The sequence below is a fragment of the Mangifera indica genome, chromosome 15 (genome assembly GCF_011075055.1).
Source record: "Mangifera indica cultivar Alphonso chromosome 15, CATAS_Mindica_2.1, whole genome shotgun sequence".
NCBI lineage: Eukaryota > Viridiplantae > Streptophyta > Magnoliopsida > Sapindales > Anacardiaceae > Mangifera > Mangifera indica.
Genome location: NC_058151.1, coordinates 10,829,435 through 10,847,502, shown reverse-complemented (window position 1 = coordinate 10,847,502; position 18,068 = coordinate 10,829,435). Strand labels below are relative to the sequence as shown.

General features: G+C 31.1%; 1 protein-coding gene, 1 non-coding gene and 1 pseudogene across 6 annotated transcripts; 1 reads left to right on the top strand and 2 right to left on the bottom strand.

Annotated features, from left to right (window-relative positions):
• Positions 1-86: 86 nt before the first annotated feature.
• Positions 87-11,568, bottom strand: LOC123197834 (double-stranded RNA-binding protein 1-like). Of its 5 annotated transcripts, none has more exons than XM_044612259.1 (7): positions 11,030-11,393; positions 9,770-10,077; positions 8,954-9,219; positions 7,091-7,301; positions 1,497-1,893; positions 366-457; positions 87-238 (listed from the first exon to the last, which is right to left on the bottom strand). In XM_044612259.1, the coding sequence occupies exons 1-6, from the start codon at positions 11,194-11,196 to the stop codon at positions 400-402; spliced, it is 1,407 nt and encodes a 468-aa protein (XP_044468194.1). In that variant the 5' UTR covers positions 11,197-11,393; the 3' UTR covers positions 87-238; positions 366-399. The 5 variants fall into 5 exon arrangements, with proteins under 5 accessions (XP_044468194.1, XP_044468196.1, XP_044468197.1 ...); XM_044612261.1 differs by adding an exon at positions 11,432-11,568 and having other exon boundaries at positions 222-457; positions 11,030-11,104; XM_044612262.1 differs by adding an exon at positions 11,432-11,483 and having other exon boundaries at positions 222-457; positions 11,026-11,104.
• A 1,870-nt stretch (positions 11,569-13,438) lies between these two features.
• On the top strand, positions 13,439-13,512 carry TRNAN-GUU. The gene has a single exon. It is a non-coding gene; the product is annotated as a tRNA-Asn (tRNA).
• A 2,672-nt stretch (positions 13,513-16,184) lies between these two features.
• On the bottom strand, positions 16,185-17,172 carry LOC123197480 (annotated as a pseudogene).
• Between the last annotated feature and the right edge of the window lie 896 nt (positions 17,173-18,068).

The window sequence follows — 18,068 nt, the reverse complement described above, 5'->3', positions numbered from 1 at the left end:
ATGGGTCATAGAGCTCATTCCAAGTCAAAGGTCTCCTCTCTCTCTCTCTAGTCAAATTTCTTTTATTTGAAAAAGAACAGCCAAACTTCAATTATTAATTTCTTCTTACTTGAGGTAATAACTACAACAATACCCAGAACTATTTTTGAGTTATTAAGATGACCTCAGCTGGGCTCACTGAATTCTTCATAGATTCTAAGTAGAATTGCAACTACAAAGGATTGGTCTACAGATATAACTGTTTCATAAAAGAAAGCAATAGGTTAGTAAACAATCTTCTATCTCTGACTGCTACAATACCAGAGTGTTTTTACAGGGTAGAATCCCAGTGAAACAAGACCAAGATTAAAAATTTGAGCTACCACCTAAGAAATGCACATAATGCAGCAGTTTGAGCGTTTATTGGGCTACCGAACAAGATGGGGTTTGACTCGAAGGCTGAGCAGCGTCTGACAACCTGTAATTTTTCAACAATGGAACTTCAAACAGAGCAGATCCTCTATAGAACAATACCATCGATTAGTCTGGCAGAGATCATTTCGCACACAAATACACAAACAAGTTGATATGTATTTGTCTGTGTGTGCATGCTGTGCAGGAAAGAGAGAAAGATGCCACTTAAAGTGGTTCCAATAATAATTTTTGTGGTCAAGCCAAGAGCAGAAAATAATAAACTGATGTAACTGGATCTTTTTCCAGCTCCTCCTACTAGTATAAACTGAACATTTGGAACAGAAAAAATGGGGTCAACACCAAACATTGGACATCAAGTTTATACAGAAAAGACTTAAATATGACCACCAGGGAAACGAGTTTAAATAATTACACATGAAAAATAAAGAAATGGGGTCAACACCAAACAATGGACATCAAGTTTATACAGAAAGGACTTAAATATCACCACTAGCGTTGGAAATGAGTTTAAATAATTACACATGAAAAATAAAGAAATGGAGTAAACTCATCAAGCAACAATCAGCTAAATCTCTGTACAGAAGTTATATCAGAATGTCTTTTCTGATTATAAATATAAATGTCACTAGAGAGGAATATTTTAGGGGAAACTAAAGATAATTAGGAGGTACAAAAGATGAGAAAACAGATAGTATTCTTGGATCATGTTTTATAAAAAAGAAAAAAAGAGAAGGTTAAAAGAAACTGAAAATAAAAGAGACAGAACTCCACAGAGGTACAAAATGAAAACACAGCACACCACAAGAAGGAGGAAGCTGTAAGTCTCTATCTAAATTTCATTACTGGGAAAGGAAAACTAAATGAATCAAGACAAAGTAAAGATTTGAAAGAATGGTACAGAGAAAGCCTTAACCCAATACAACTAAAAAGTAATAATGGAAAACACACACAGTCTTACACTATAGCAATAGAAGGTAAGAATATGCTATGAAAAATACTCAGTCCTAAAGAGTAAAGAAAATTAAAAAATGAAAGAAGACAGGAGAACATAACAAACAAGTAAATCAGAAATCAAAACTTACCGAGCATCAGTGCATAATTTCTTGTTAGCCTTTTTTTTGTTTTTACGTCGCTTGTTTGAAGAGCTTGAAGAAACTCCCAAAGGCTGTCCGGAAACTGGAGACACAAATTGAATAGGGAAATTCACTGTTTCAAAGGATGGTACTGGTTTTGATATATTAAATTGGTGCCGTGGCACTTGCGCTCCGGAGCTTGCTGTCTTTGGAGTAGCAATCAATGGCACATTACTAGCTGTAGGAGCTTTACCTACTTTACTGACCAAGATCTCCGAATTCTGACTTGTATTCACAGCCATATCTTGAGTGCCATAATTAGCGTCCTTGATTTTACGCATTGCATCATATAGTTTACCTTTAGACTTTATGAGCTCAGAAAGTGAAGTGGCAGACCCAGATTTACCTATATTAAAACTAGAATCAGTCCATGTTAAGGAAATGAGAACAGATGAAATAATAATTAAATGAAAATGAAAAATATATGTAAGAAAATATAAACAAGAGTGATACTTAATCAAATTAAATAGTAAATTAATCTTATTATTTTACAGGAATAATCCTGGTTTTATATACAATTGATAATAGAAACATAAAACTGAAAACTAGGAACAAAATGTGGAAACTATATACTAATTTAATTGACTTTCCTATTGAAAAATTAGAAACAAAATAAAGGAAAATAAACTGTAAAATAAATTTGGAACTAAATCCCTAACAAAATGTTGACAATCTACAATTTCCTAAATAAAAAGAAAAATTGTATTTCTCAATACTCCCCCTTAAGCTGGTGAGCAAATGTCTTCCACTACAAACTTTCTTGCTAACTTTTGACAAACCACACTAGACAACCATTTTGTGAGAATATTTACAACTTCACCACCAGTAGGCCCAAATGGATTACATATTAGGCCACCATCCAACTTCTCTTTTTAAAAATTTTTATCAACTTCAACACTCTTTATCCTATGTGCTGTACAAGATAATGAGAAATGTTAATAGTTGATTTATTGTCACAATAAGGCCTTATGGGACCCTTCCATTTAATCTACATATCTTCCAAGATTATTTTAAGCATAATAGCTCACAGATTTCCAACACTATTGATCTAAACTCAGCTCTTGTGCTTGATCAAGCCACAACATTTTGCTTTTTACTTCTCCATGTTACAAGATTGCCTCCCAAAAAAGTAAAATATCCAGAGGTTAATCTCCTATGGATAACTGATCTTGCATAGATTGCATTAGTCAAGGCTTCAAGTGACAATTCCTCTTTTTTTTTTAATAAAATTCGTTTGTCTGGTAATCCTTTTAGATATCGTAAAATTCAATGAACTGCCTTAAGATGTGGTTTCTTAAGATTACACATGAACTAGCTTACAATGCTCAGAACATAAGTTACATATGGTCTGATATAAGACAAATAAATGAGTCTTCCAACAAATATTTGTATTTGGTAGGAACTTTTTAACTATTGCAGCATCATCTGGGGCATCTCCATGTCAAAGATTAGGCTTTATAAATGCATCAATTGCTTTGCTTCCAAGCTTCCTAGTTTCAGTCAATAGATCTAAAACATATTTCTATTGAGATGTAAAATTCCTTGCTGAGAATGTGCAACTTCAATCCCCAAAAAATACTTTAATCTCCTCAGCTCCTTGATTTCAAACTCTTTCACCAAACACTTCTTCAAGTTCTCCATTCATTTTGTATCATTCCCCATCACTAACAATGTAGCTACTCCCCCTAAAGCCAAGTGTTTCAAAGATAGATGACTCTATCTACATCCCATATCAAGCATGACTTTGATAAATTTTCCAGACGAAGCTCTAGGAGTTGCTTTAGCCCATACAAGGCATTTCTCAGTCTGCACACTACATCCTTGTATGTTTATTACTCAAAACCTGGTGACACTCTCCTTTAGATCACCATGTAAGAATACATTTTTCACATCAAATTGTTATAATTTCCAATCCAAATTGATAGCTAAAGAGAATAATAGTCATGCAGTATTCATCCTAGCCACTAGAGCAAATGTTTTAAGATAATCTACTCCATATGCCTAAGTGTACCTTTTTGCCACCAGCCTTGCCTTATATTATTTTAGTGAGCCATTTGACTTATAATTCACAGTGAACACCCATCTGCACCATTGTTTTTTTATTTTTCCACTCAACATCTTCACCAACTCCAACGTCTTATTTTTCTCTAAAGCATCCATCTCCATCTTTATGGCAACTTTCCAATTCTTGTCACCTAGTGCCTTAGATAAAGTCTTGAGTATGGAAATTGTGGTTAGGTTGGTGACAAAAATGTTGTGGTTAGGGAACAAGTGTTGTAGGTCAAGAAAAAGTGTAAAGGATGTTTGGTGCATGTTCTCGCACCTTTTCTAATGGCAATAGGAATATCTAAATCATTTAGATCAAGAATTTGAATTTCATTAGATTTGAGAACAATGTTTACCTCAACAATTTCAGAATTAGGACTAGATCCGAATTATTGAACCTACCTAATTGAATAGTTAGTGCCTTTCTCCTTGAATACATTTGTAGTGGATGAGTCATATTTGATTGTTTTTTTTTAAATCAAATCTTGTGACTCAATGTGAGAAGTTGACTTAGTCAAAACATTAAGAGACAAAGACTCGGACTCAAGTAGAATACGAGATTCAGACTCAAGTAGAGTAAAAGTATGAGATACAATAGGAGTAGAGACTAGAATCGAAGACTTTGGAAACTCAGGAAAGGAACATGAATTGTTCTTTTCTTCCAAGAGTAATATGTCCCCTTGAAGAGAAGGGCTAGCAAAACAAGGTTCATTTCCAACAAATGTGACATTGATAGAAATATAGAACTTCTCCATTTGAGTGTGATAACACTTACAATCTTTTTTAGTGGAAGAGTTACCAACAAAGATGCATGTGAGGCCCATGGGTCAAGTTTGCCACTTGTTTGAGAATGGACATGTAAAAAGAACACCCAACCAAAGATTTTAGAGATCAAACCATTTGAGACACTAAAAATGGGAAAAAAACTTTTGTGAGGAGTTGTACCAGACTTTGGGAATCAAGGCTTTTTTAGGGTAATCTGTTTATAAGATGGGTAACTATCAAAACTGCTTCACCCCAATATTGTTTTGGAACATTATTTTAAAATAGAAATGCTCTTGAAATGGCTAGAAGATGTCTGATTTCCTTTCAGTAACTCTATTTTGCTAAAATGTATTGACACATAACAACTCATGAATTATACCATTTTCCTGAAAATAAAGAGCTAAAAATTGATTAAAATAATCTTTTGCAGTATCCAAAGAAAATTTTTTTACTGAAACATTAAATTATGTTTGGATCATATTGTAGAAGACTAGAAATATTGAACTCACCTTAGATTTATGTTTCAATAGAAATAATCATGTCACACGGGTATAGTCATCAATAGAGGATGCATACCATCCGAACCCATAAAAATTAGCAGTAGTGGATAGCCCCTAAAAGTCACTATGAACAATTATAAAAGGGCAAAGATTGTTTCTATTACTAATTGGGAATTGAACTTGTTCATGTTTTACAAGTTCACAGACATTACAATAAAAATCTTCAACAACTAATCCTTTGAATAATAAAGGAAACATTATTTCGAGAATATTAAAGGAGATGACCAAGACAAAGGTTTGTGAAGCCAAATTGTCTTTATTGATTTGGATGATGAGGGTGAAGCGATCGTTAGATTAGCTTGCCCACTAGTTTCTTCAAGGTAGTAAAGCCCATCTCTCTCTAGCATGTCCAATCATCCTTTTCATGCTTTTCTCTTGTAACTCACAATGAGGTGATGAAAAATAAAACTACAATTGGAATCTTTGGCGAGTTTTTAGATTGACACAAGATTAGTAAACAGTCTAGACACATAAAGTACTATTATTAGAGTGATATAATTACTTATATGAACATCTCCTTAACCAACAATGGTGGTTACTGAACCATCAACAATGGTCATTTTCCAATTACTTAGGCATGGCATATATGAAACAAATTTGTCGGAAAAATAAGTCATATGGTCTATGGCTCTTGAGGCAACTATCCATATGTTTGGGTGCGTTATATCCAAAGCATTAAGTGCATGAAAAGGGGAAGTAACACTAGTAAAGACCATACAACTACTTGTTCCTACTTGAACAAAATTCTCAAATTTCAATCTCTTCTCTGTTAAACTCAACTATCTTGAATGTGATGACTCTCTTCAGTTGTTTGTTGAGTATTTGTCACATATGTTTATCCCTACCACTTTGATTATACATTCCTAGGAGGTTTACCATGAAATTTCCAACACTTGTCTAATATGTGACCAACCTTTCTACAATAATTGCACCACAAAGAGTCCTTATTTTCTACCTTCGATGGGTCAAATTACTTCAAAGATTCATTAGAATATTGACCTGAACCAATTTTTTTGCATTTGATACCCCATAAACACCAAGGTTGATCCTTTTATAGTAAGTGAATCGAGCATTACTTTTCCCCTTCTTCAGCACGAATAATGGCAATGATTGCATTTAAGGAGAGCAAATCCTTTATCTCGAGAATTTGTACTCAAACTACATCAAATTCAAAATTCAAACCAATAAGAAAATAATTGATTCTCTCATTTTCAACAAACCTCTAAGGTCGCATCATCGGTACACTTCATCTGGATACAGTGATAATAATTCATCTCATGCCATAATGTTTACAAGAGATTAGAGTAATCGGTGATCAAACGAGTTACCTGTTTGATAGTCATCACTTCAATTTTGATCTCATAAATTTGGGCAGCATCACAGACTTTTGAATACATAATCTTAACGGTCTCTCAGATCTCATTGACAATACTAATAAACATAACAATATCACTTATCTTCGGCACCATCGAATTTCATACCTAAGACATCACCATAAAGTCCTCTTCATCCCAAACAGAAAATTTTAAATCCCTTTCTTTAAGCCTAGTTCCGAGTATACACTGCTTTAAGAAAGTGCAAACCAATTAGACAGTCAAGATTTTAAATCCCTTTCTTTAGGCCTCATCTTGCCTCTTCCCTTTAAGAAAGTGCAAACCAATTAGACCACTTCAAATAGTTCTTCTCGTCAACCTATACACTGCTTGGATGTTTTGCAACTTGCTACTTTGAACTATGACATCTCCTCCGTCAAATGTAGTTGTCGCCACTGTTTCCGATATGTTGTTTGTCAAGATTGCGTCCATTATGGTTTTGCGATCTTAAGGGTGATATTAGGAGGGTTGTAGGTTGAAGATCAAGAGAAAAAAATGCCTAGTCTAAGAAGAACAATGAGCTGAGGGCTTTGATACCATGATACAAATTGAATGGTAAATTAATCTTATTGTTCTTTAGGACTAATCTTGATTTATATACAAATGATAATAAAACATAGAATTAGAAACTAACTAATTGTGGAAACTAGGAACTAATTTGATTGATTTTCCTATTGAAAAATAGGAAACAAATCATATGAAAATAAACTAAATAATAAAATTGAATCTAAATCCCTAACAAAATAGTAACAATCTACGATTTCCTAAATAAGAAGAGATTTGTTTTTCTTAACAATACCCAATAGTGAGATGATAGCAGCTCGTGCTGCCAATTGTTCAGCTTCTTTCTTGTTTTTACCAGGTTCTCCAGTATAAGTATCACCATCAAAAACCACAGACGATACAAAAACCGGAAGCAAACCATTTGGTCGAGTGGTAGTATAAGAAGGTTTTTCTAAATTCCTCTTCACTGCAAATTCATTCAAGATAAGTTTGCAGAATATTGTATCCTGGACCATGAGAATAATATTAACAAAGTGGTCAAAGTTAATGTCCAATGCAATTTTAGCTAAACAATACAAGTAAACAACAAATATAGAAGACAAATATTTTCATGCTGCAAAATTTGATACTAAAACTAAGCATATTAGCATAGTATAATAAGAACAATCGTATTCATAAGTAATATCTGTCCATGTCATATGGACTTGATAATTCTGAATCATTACTACAAATATGGAAAAATTGCTACTTCTTCAACCCCTAGAACTCATAAATTAAATATATCTTATTAACCTCAGTACAAGTTTAAATGATTGGGCATATATGTTCACACTAAAGAAAACAACAACAGCCCTTGCTCCAATTAGTTTAAAAATCATTAACATATATTTCATAATTAGAGAAAACACTATATATATTAGCAGCAAAAGGCATATGGAACTTGGGAGGTCCATGAAGAAGAAAAATGAGAGACAATATATGGGAACATATTCTAGATTTCACAATTCTCAATCACTTTTTCATAATTTTGATAGATAAAACCTCTTAAAACAAATACAATAACATTGTGATACTAGATAAAAGGGGGAAAAGAAAGCTAAAAAACATAAGAATTTGTTATATTTTGCAAGATATGTATAGGCATACATGGACATAATGATGTTAGCATAAATATACACAAATTTGTTTGTCTACCTACATCTAATTGGGCTAATAGACTTAAATCACCAGGTTAAAAACCAAAATCCAAATAAAGAGACAATGAAATAAACAATGAACAAGGCATTATGTGGATCAAGTTCCCCAATGCAATAGTTGACCTCGTTGAAAATACAAAAAAATGACCTGACTTAAGCCTGAATGTTGTGGCAGTATAGCCCTAAAAGATATGGCAGTAAGGGAGATCACTAACACTTTGCCGAACAACAATTTCTCAGATATTGATTAATAAGAAAGGATAAGGAAAACACAAACATATAACATAGAATGTTGTAAAAGATATTGCAAACTTGTGAAATCTGGTAAACGTAAAAGCAAGGTGTTGGTCATAACACCTCTTAAAAACCTAGAAAGAAGAACACAACTTTACATGTGGAAAATTATTCCTTTATAACTTTGAATTCCTATGACTTGTTTATATCTCTGTAGAAGCTAGCATATAAACAAAAAATCCTCAAACTAGTAAGCATATAGAAGTTTCATGACCAAATTGTAAAGCACCAACAAAATGTTGTGCACATTGTAAGAAATGGACTTTTTTATTTTCAACTGAGCACATAAAAGATATAATTTTATATAAGAAGATATAAAAAAAGGTGAAAAAGTGTTTGCATGTGGACTATACAAAAAAAGGTCAAGACAGCTCAAAATAATAATGTAAAAAAAGAAAAAAAAAAAGCAACTAGATAATTCAAAAGAGTCCTCAAATCAACAAATATTAATATAAATTTATTATCAAAGTTACTTCCTCCTGGCTACGATGGATGATTATAAGAGTAACTACTACATATCATAAAAAATAGTTGTATGTTTATCAAGCACCTATTAAATTTGTTTGACTAGCTACATTTCACTATATGAACAAATTCAAATGGAAACTCCAAAATTAAAATCTAACATAGGTGCACCAATGGAACTTGATATAACTTATGCAACATACCCCAATAATAAGAGGACATCCCTGATCCTTAACTTTCTTTACTATATTCTCTAAAGCAAACTTGGCAGCATCCTGTTCTGCTGCTTTTCGATGTGCGAAGGTGTTGGGAGATGAATAAGCTTCTCCATCGACAAAGACAGTTGAATGAAACTGTGGAGCATGAGGACATCCACCAACATTGATGGTTTGATAAACTGGGAGTTGTATACCTGATCTTTGTGCATACTCTTGCAAGCGGTTCTTGTGCATCAAGTGCTCTGAAATGCCTGAACAACGTTTATGACTTTAAATCATTACCAGGTATTGTTTCAACAATCATTAGCATAATATCCAGCCAAAACAGACTAACCAATGACATGGCTATCACTTAGTAATTTAATTATTAAGTACACCCCACGAGGGTACATTCAAAAGAAGGATCTCAGTGAAAAGAGCTCTGAAATATGCATCCGCACAATTTTTTCAGAACATGTGCAATGAAACCACATTATTCAAGAATAAACACATTTAAAAAATAACATTATCAAATATCCAACCCCTTCAACTAAAACACAATGGTTAGACCAACAAATGACGCAATAATTTCATACAGATGGTTAAAATGAAAACCTGTATGTGCGAGCTAAGAAAACCCAACCCAGGAAACTAATAAATAAAAATACAAAGCAAAGATGACATAATAAAACCTCTTTTTAGAATTAAAAATTTCTCCCTTTAGCCCGCGAAAAATATACCTTTTCTCGTTCCAAATATTGTCGGCAATAAATAGCAACTAATTATCTGAAGTGCACCTTAAAGTTTAAAATGTAAACTTACGATTAGGAAGGGTGGCAACCGGAGCCGATTCAGCAACAAGACTCGATCCTTGAGCCGGCCCAGGAGCCAAAGTTTGAGTATGATCGTGAGAAACTGAATGAGCCGGACCTGGAGATTGAGCTGGCACCGGTGCCGATAATTGAGCAGGAGCCGGAGCCGGAGCCGGAGCCAATGATTGAGCAGGAACAGGAGCCACGGATTGAGTCGGAGGTTGATAAGGATCGGCAGCTGGCGCCGGAGTCGGAGTTGGGAGCTGGGGTTGGGGTAGATTTTTTAAAAATTCAGCCATAAGTGGGATGAACGTAGGGCTGCAGGCAAACGTGAGCGTAAATGAGAGATGAGAGTGAAATTGTTCTATTTAGAGATGCTTCTTTTCTTTTGTCCCTAGATTTACCTTGGCCCACGGTTTAAAATAGTATTTATATATCGTACAATACTCCATGAAATTTTTCTAGGATTCGATTGGGTCTTCGAGCTCCTATAATACATCTTATTGTTTAGTCCATATATTTTTTAGTAGGTAGTACTACGGGTATTTATTTTAAATTTATAAATAAATATATATTTATATATGTCATGTACCCATATAATAATATATATTTATTTATGTATTTAATGTGAATATATATTATTTTATTATTTTTAAATACATAATTAAATATAAATATATTATGTGTTTATATAATGATTAATAATTTTGAATTAAAAATAAAATAATATAGTTATATATATGTTATTTATGTATTCAATTATATTATTAAAAGTATATGCATATTATATTACGCTATGGTTCAAAATTAAATTTTATATCTATTAATTATGAAAGTAGGAAAAATAATTTATTTAGTACTTAAAATTAATAAAAATTTTCCCCTTCAACTTACCAAAAAAATAAGTATAAAAATTAATTCACCATCAATTTACCAAAAAAAAAAAATCCACAATCAACTTACAAAAAAAAAAAAAGAAAATAATCCATCGTCAACTTACCAAAAATTAAAGAAAAAAATCCACCACGAACTTAAAATAAAAATCCATCGTCAACTTACCAAAAAATAAAAGAAAAAAAATCCATTGCCAAGTTACAAAAAAAATCCACCATCATACCACAATTCACACTAGCCATTAGTTTTGGCAAAGCAGTGAGTTCCAAGTGAAAGAATATGGTGAATAAATGATGAAAAAATAATATGCATGTAACAAAGATGCAATAATTAGTGCTATAGAAAACATGGAGAATGATTAGTGATTTTTACCTACTTTAAACTTGAATATTTGATGAAGGATGAGAGGATAACTTCACACTTGTCAAGCATCCAAAGAAGTCCACGAAACCTGTTGGGAACAATCATACCAAAAATCAAAAGTTTATGAATTACAGTAAATAGAAATTGGCATACCTGGATTCGAGTTTCAACAAAGCCCATTCAAATGCGGTATAAAGTGTTGATGTTAGTTGTTTTCATAACCTAATTTGTTTCACGTATTTACATTTTTATGGAAGACCAGATTACTATGCTTTGGTTTTACAAGAGAAGAAAGAGTATTGTTTTTATTCTGATAGATAAAAAATAGCGTAATCTCATCATTTTTTTTTTGGTAGGTTGTTTGAACAATATAATGTATGTTTAACTACCCTCTAACTCCCTCTCTTATAACTACCTTTGACAGTTAAATAAAATAAATCGGGTTGGATCGACCCATCATGGGTGGACCTAGCCAATAAAACCAAGTCAAAAGCTCCTTGGCCGAAACTAGAGAAAAGGAAAGAAATTTTTTAGTGAGAGAAGACTTTTAGTTCAAATGAATATCTCATGCTCTAAATGAACTAAAATTCATATATTTATATTGATAGCTTAGTTAGCAATTTAATATTTGTTGTATGGTCCTTGCAAAATCTTAATTTGAACAATAACTATGCCTGTAAATTACATAAATACATTAGTGATCTTAATTTATCTCACAAACATTTTAACTCTTAAAATGTTATTTTTACGCTAATATAACACCTTATATGATATTATTTTTATTATCCTTTGGAAAGTGTTAGTCAATCTCGAATAATTAATGCTCACTCTTCTGTACTTTAGATTACTCTGTGAGTATTTAAGAATAGTCTCTTTCTTCTAGTTTTCAAGGCACTTTTCCACTATATTGTGGTAATATTGATGTGTTCAGAATATTCTAAGTTTTCAACATAAAAAAGTTTCGTTTGAAACATTAATAATATTTCAGATTGTATATTGTTTTATCTACACATCAAAATAATGAAATCTCTGGTTTTAGTCATACAACATCAATTTACTATGATAGTGCAAATAGATAATAAGGATGAGAGATTTCAAGATCACCTGTAGAGCTTAAACATGTAACCATAGCACCTTGTTTGGAAAGTTTTAATTTCTGCGAAGATTTGAAGGCTTACTGCAGTACTACAAAAATATAACCTTCATTGTGATTTACATATTTTAACAGAATTTGATGGTGTGAAGCTTTGCCTGCCTGTGAAACCTAGTTATTAGTAAATACGAAAACGAGAAAGAAAGAGTATAAAAATTATACGGATATAATATGGTAAATAGTAAAAAATATATTTATAAAAAATGGGTCATAAAATTTGGATGCGAAATATGTATAGATAGCCTTGATACAACATATCATCATTAATACGTTTCTAAAAATACGACCACATCAATAATAATTTTAACACTTTTTATAGATATTCTGATTGACAATTTAAATAATATAAAGTATCTAACTGACTATTAAACCTAATATAATATAATATAAAATAAAAATTCAATCATTACAAAAATTATTAAAAGAGATTAGAGATTTGGATGACAAAAAATTAGGTTTTTTGTTGTTTATAATTATGACATTATGGTAATTAATTGAAAATACAAGGGACACTTTCGTATTTTAAAAATTCATAAAAAAGAGAAAACGTAGTAAATGTCAAAAATATATATATAACACAAAATATGTATAAAATACGCGTTCAATATATTTTGGGTTCAAAAATTTGGAATGACATATTTAAAACGCAAATAATTTGTGGTTTTACCCTAGTTAGTAAATACAAGAACAAGAAAAAAGGGACGTAAATTATATGTGTATAATATGATAACAAATAAAAAAATATGTTTATAAAATGTACGGAATGTATATATACAAGTTTAATATGACACATTATCAATAATAAGTTTCGAAAAATATGATAATGTCAAACATAATTTTAACAATTTTCATTGATCTTCTGGTTAACAATTTAAATGTAAAGTATCTAATTAATTATTAAACCTAATAACATAATATATAATCAAGATTCACTTATTATAAAAAAAATATCAGAAGAGATTAAAGATCTAGATGATAAAAAATTGTGTTTTTTGTTTTATATAGTAATAACATTATGATAATTAATTGAAAATATAAAGACACTTTCATAGTTTAAAAAATTCATAAAAAACGTAAAATGTAAAATGTAAAAAAGGGTAAAAATACACATTTAATACGAAAAACATATAAAGTACATGTTTAATACATTTTGAATTCAAATGCAAAATGATATGTTTAAAATATGAATAAGTGAAATTGACCTTATCTCTATTTGGTACTTTTCAATAAAATATAGGTAATGCAACAATTTTAAAACAATTTCCAAAGGCTGGAATAGCTCAGTTGGTTAGAGCGTGTGGCTGTTAACCACAAGGTCGGAGGTTCAAGCCCTCCTTCTAGCGTTCGTATATTTTTCTAACTGGGCCCAATTCTTGTTTACTTTGTGAGCCCAATTTAGATTTTGTGGTTCGACCGTCCACTTACCTCGGTCCAACCCACCCAAATTCGTTTTGGGTTAAACTTAGTCCTTAATTTTTAATAGTTAAATAGGAAATTTTGTTTAGTGTTTATGTAAACAGCTTACTGGTTCAACTACCGGTTGAATCTAACTACCCCTCTCATTGGGTAGATGTCTCCATTGAGTATAAATATGTTGCTATATGAATAGCAAATTTATATATTATATGCTTATTAATATATGTTGTACGATATCTTCCAACCGACACGAATTCTATTTAAAGTTAACATTTGCATCATATAAATACGAAAATTAAACCTTGTGAAAAAAGGGTCTTAATCAAACAAGATTCAATTAATTTATATTATATGAAAGAGTTAGTCACATAGGGTTTTAGACTAGGTACCAACAAGTTTATCTTCTATTCTTTCACTTGCATATTGGATTCGACCAACTTTTAGATACAATATGGTGTTTTCCTAATGTTTAGGCATGATTTAGCCAATGATGAAAGACCAAGACATTCAATTTGTAAAAGGAAAATATAGTTAAAATATGAAGAGAAAATATGTTAAAAGATAATTTGAAGCAAGAGGGAGATTAATTAGAAAAGACGAATGACGATGAGATTAACGGAGAATCATGACAAGAGGGTAATAAAGTGGAAAACATTAAAAATATGGAAGAAATGAGCTAAGAACAGGAGAGTGATGTGACGCATGATATGACAACTGAAGATAACATGACATGTGACATGATAGCTTATTTAGCGATATGACATGATGATATAGGTATGCAAGATGATGTGGAACCATGTAAGAAGTTTTATGCATATGGGAAAAGTATTCCTAGTTTAATGGAATTCAGTTTAAATTAAGTTTTCTTGTGTAGTTTGGTTTAATATAAATTTCCTAACTCTGTTTAGTCAATTAAGTATTTTACTAATATTAGTTTCCCTAATATTTTAATAGTTTTATTTTAATTTAAAAGATAAATTGCTTTTAGGATTATTTGTTTAAGAAAATTCAATTTTAAATTAAAAGTCTATTAGTATTATTTCCTATAATTATAGTTTTCTAGAATTTGGAATTAATTAACATTCCTAATTTTGATTAAACTAATATACTAATTTAATAATTTTCTATTCTAGTGGAATTAGAATTTATATTTTAATTAGGAAAGTTATTAACCTATATAAAAGAGCTCAAGTCATTATAATCAAATCATTCCATTAATCAATTTATTAAATTATTAATAAAAATTCAGTTTGAGTTTTTTTTAAGAATTGTTTTGCAAATTGTAATGAATTCTTGTTTATTGATGGGGACCAAGACAGTCGATTTGTGGAGGGAAAATAAAGCTGAAACATGGAGAGAAAAAATGTCGAATGATGATTCGAGGCAAGATGGAGGTTGGGTGAAAGAGGCAAATGAAGAAAGGATTAATGGAGGATTATACCAAGAGCATAGTAGGGAGGAAAACATTAAAAACATGGAAGAAACAAGCTAAGAGCAAGTGGTGACGTGGCACATGATATGACAACCAAGGATGATGTGGCATGTGACATGACAACTTATTTGATGATATGACATGATGAAATGGGCATGCAAGATGATCTGGAACCATGTAGGAAGCCTTATACATATGGGAAAAGAATTTCTAGTTGAATAAAATTTGGTTTAAATAAAGTTTCTCTGTAGAGTTTTGTTTAAAACAAACTTTCTAATCCTATTTAGTCAATTAAGTATTTTACTAATATTAGTTTTCCTAATATTTAAGTATCGTATTTTAATTTAGAAAATAAAGAGCTTTTAGGATTACATATTTATGAAAACTCAATTTTAATTAGGAGTCTATTAAATTTATTTTCTAGAGTCTAAGCTTTTTAAAATTTGAAATTAATTAATATTTCTAATTCTAATTAAACTAATATCCTAATTTAATAAGTTTTCAAAGTTAGGATTTTTATTTTAGTTAGGAGAATCATTAGTCTATTTGAAGATTTCAAGTCTTTATAATTCAAAAATCAATCAATTATTCAATTTATCATATTATTAATAAAATTCCAATTGAGTTTTTTAAAAATTATTTTGTAAATTGTATTGAATTTTTATTTATCTTTTTGCGTACGTTGAACAATATTAATTCTCAACATTCTTGTGAACGATATCACAATCCTATCAACACTTATCCTACGTCAGCCAACCTTTTTTATTGGATTTTTATGGCATTTTTGTTGAAGATGATGTTATTTTTTAAATTTATGGTTTAGTATTAATCTATTATATTTTATGTTCAATGTAGTGTAAATAATAATTAGAGTGTTATTATGTAGTTAAATAGTTTTAAATTAAAAAAAATAATATATAATTTTATAATAACATAATATTATTGGTATCTAAAGCAATAAATATGCAAATAATATTAAATTAATTAATAAAACTATACATATATATTTTTTTATGTAAATTTGAGTATATAGATATATCATTATGTGATTGAATAATCTTGAATTAAAGTTAAAATAATCTTATATATTTAAATTATATATAAAAAATATATACATATAATATTACTCAAAAATAAATATATGGATTACAATTTAGGTGTATATAGAGTCATAATAATGGTGTTGATTCTTTGCACCAAAATAGTTGTTCTCTTAATACATAATAAAATTCTAAATAACAAATTTGATTATTCTCTTTTAATTGTAAATGATTGAAACTTCTCTGAACTCCTGACTCTTTCTTCTTGTTTGATTTCCTCTTTCATAGACTCTTGTGCTTCTTCTTTCAGAAACCTGGAACCAAACACTAGTTTTCTTGCAATCTGACCTGGCTCAGGGCCTCCCGAGTATATACTTTTGCCTTCTGTCGCAAGCAACTCCTCTTTTTGCACCAAGCGACTTGTTTTAGCACTAAATGGTTTAACAACCTTGACTTTCTTTACTTCTTCAACAACTAGCTTAACTAGAACTTTATAAGGCTTAAGTACCTTTTTCATCAGTTTTTTAGGTTCTTTATAGTCCAAAGGCAGCGCAAAATCAACCTCACAGTCTGTATCGATCATGCAGACAACAGGAGAAGGCTTTGTTTCTAGTATATCAATGTAGAGCTTCTTGTTGTCATGCTCGATCACGATGGTATCTCCAACGGCTAAAAAGAAAAGTTTCTCAGACTTGTTTCAAGAACAACTTTCAAATTAGAAAGCCTTAAGAAATCTTGAACGTGTTACTGCAACTTCATGTGTTCTGCTTTCATCAAACTTACATTCTTGAGTTTTATTATATCATATTCTTCAATATTCATAACCTCCATCATCCAAGGATGTATGCAAAACTCTCCTTAGAAGTGAACTCAAGAACACCACAGTGAGTAGTTTTACCAGAATGAAGATTAGTTAACTCGAATTCTAGAGGGTAATTGACATTGGTGTATGCAAGTCGATGAAGGGCGGATTGATGCATGATGATCTTGTTACCATTCTCCAAGTGTAGCTTATCAACACACGAGGAAAAGTAACAACGATAATATTTTTTGAAGAATTCGAAGTAATTATCAATCTCCCCATAGTTGATTTGATTGTTTTCCCAATTATCCATTGAAAAGATGAAGAAGAAACAAATAGTCCACCTATAACGGGCCAACTTGACCTGGTTTTCTTAATTACCAAAGGGCGGTTATTAGTGGTTAATAATTGACAGTTGGAATCTTATATAAAACCCTAACTGCCTCCCCAAAATAGAGAATGCTATTATGTTTTCACTAGAGAAAAATTCTCTCCCTTTTTCTTTTGCAAAACCAATGCATAGATTTTGTCTCCTAAATGGAAATCAATACATAGGCAAATGGTGTCATGAAAATAGACTAACGTCGATACCTTGTACTGTATTCAAAGAAGCTTCATCGAAAAGTAATCCGGATATGTAAATTTCTATCTACAGAATTAATAGAATTTCATCCTGACATGTTTGATTATTCCTAACATTGGTATCAGAGCTTAGGATGCGTATTTGATATGTTTTCTATGAATCGTATTGCATATATTGTGCAAATTAGAATCTGTATATTGAAATTTGTTTTCAAAATTCGTTTTCGGGCACAAATTTAATTTGGCCAAAATTGCATGAAATTGGTGTTGGGAAACATGTTAGATAAATGATTGGAATGGTATTATATGTTTTAAATTAATGTCAGAATCTATGAAAATTAACCTAAAATCGAGACCAAAGGCATGTTTATCTTCCTCGTCGTTTTAACGGATTCCAACGCCATTGGCATCAGAATTTGGAATGATAAGGCTCGTCGTCAATTGGGTTACAAAAGCCCTATGGTACCGTCTTCAGAAAGTCATCAAAAAATGGCCAATTAGAATGATGAAATATCTAGGGTTTACACGCAGAACTGAATCAAAATCGGGTTGGAAAAACCCGATTACCCGACCCTTTAGTCAACAGGTTGGTCAAGACTCGTCGATTAATAGGTCAACTTGTTGAGT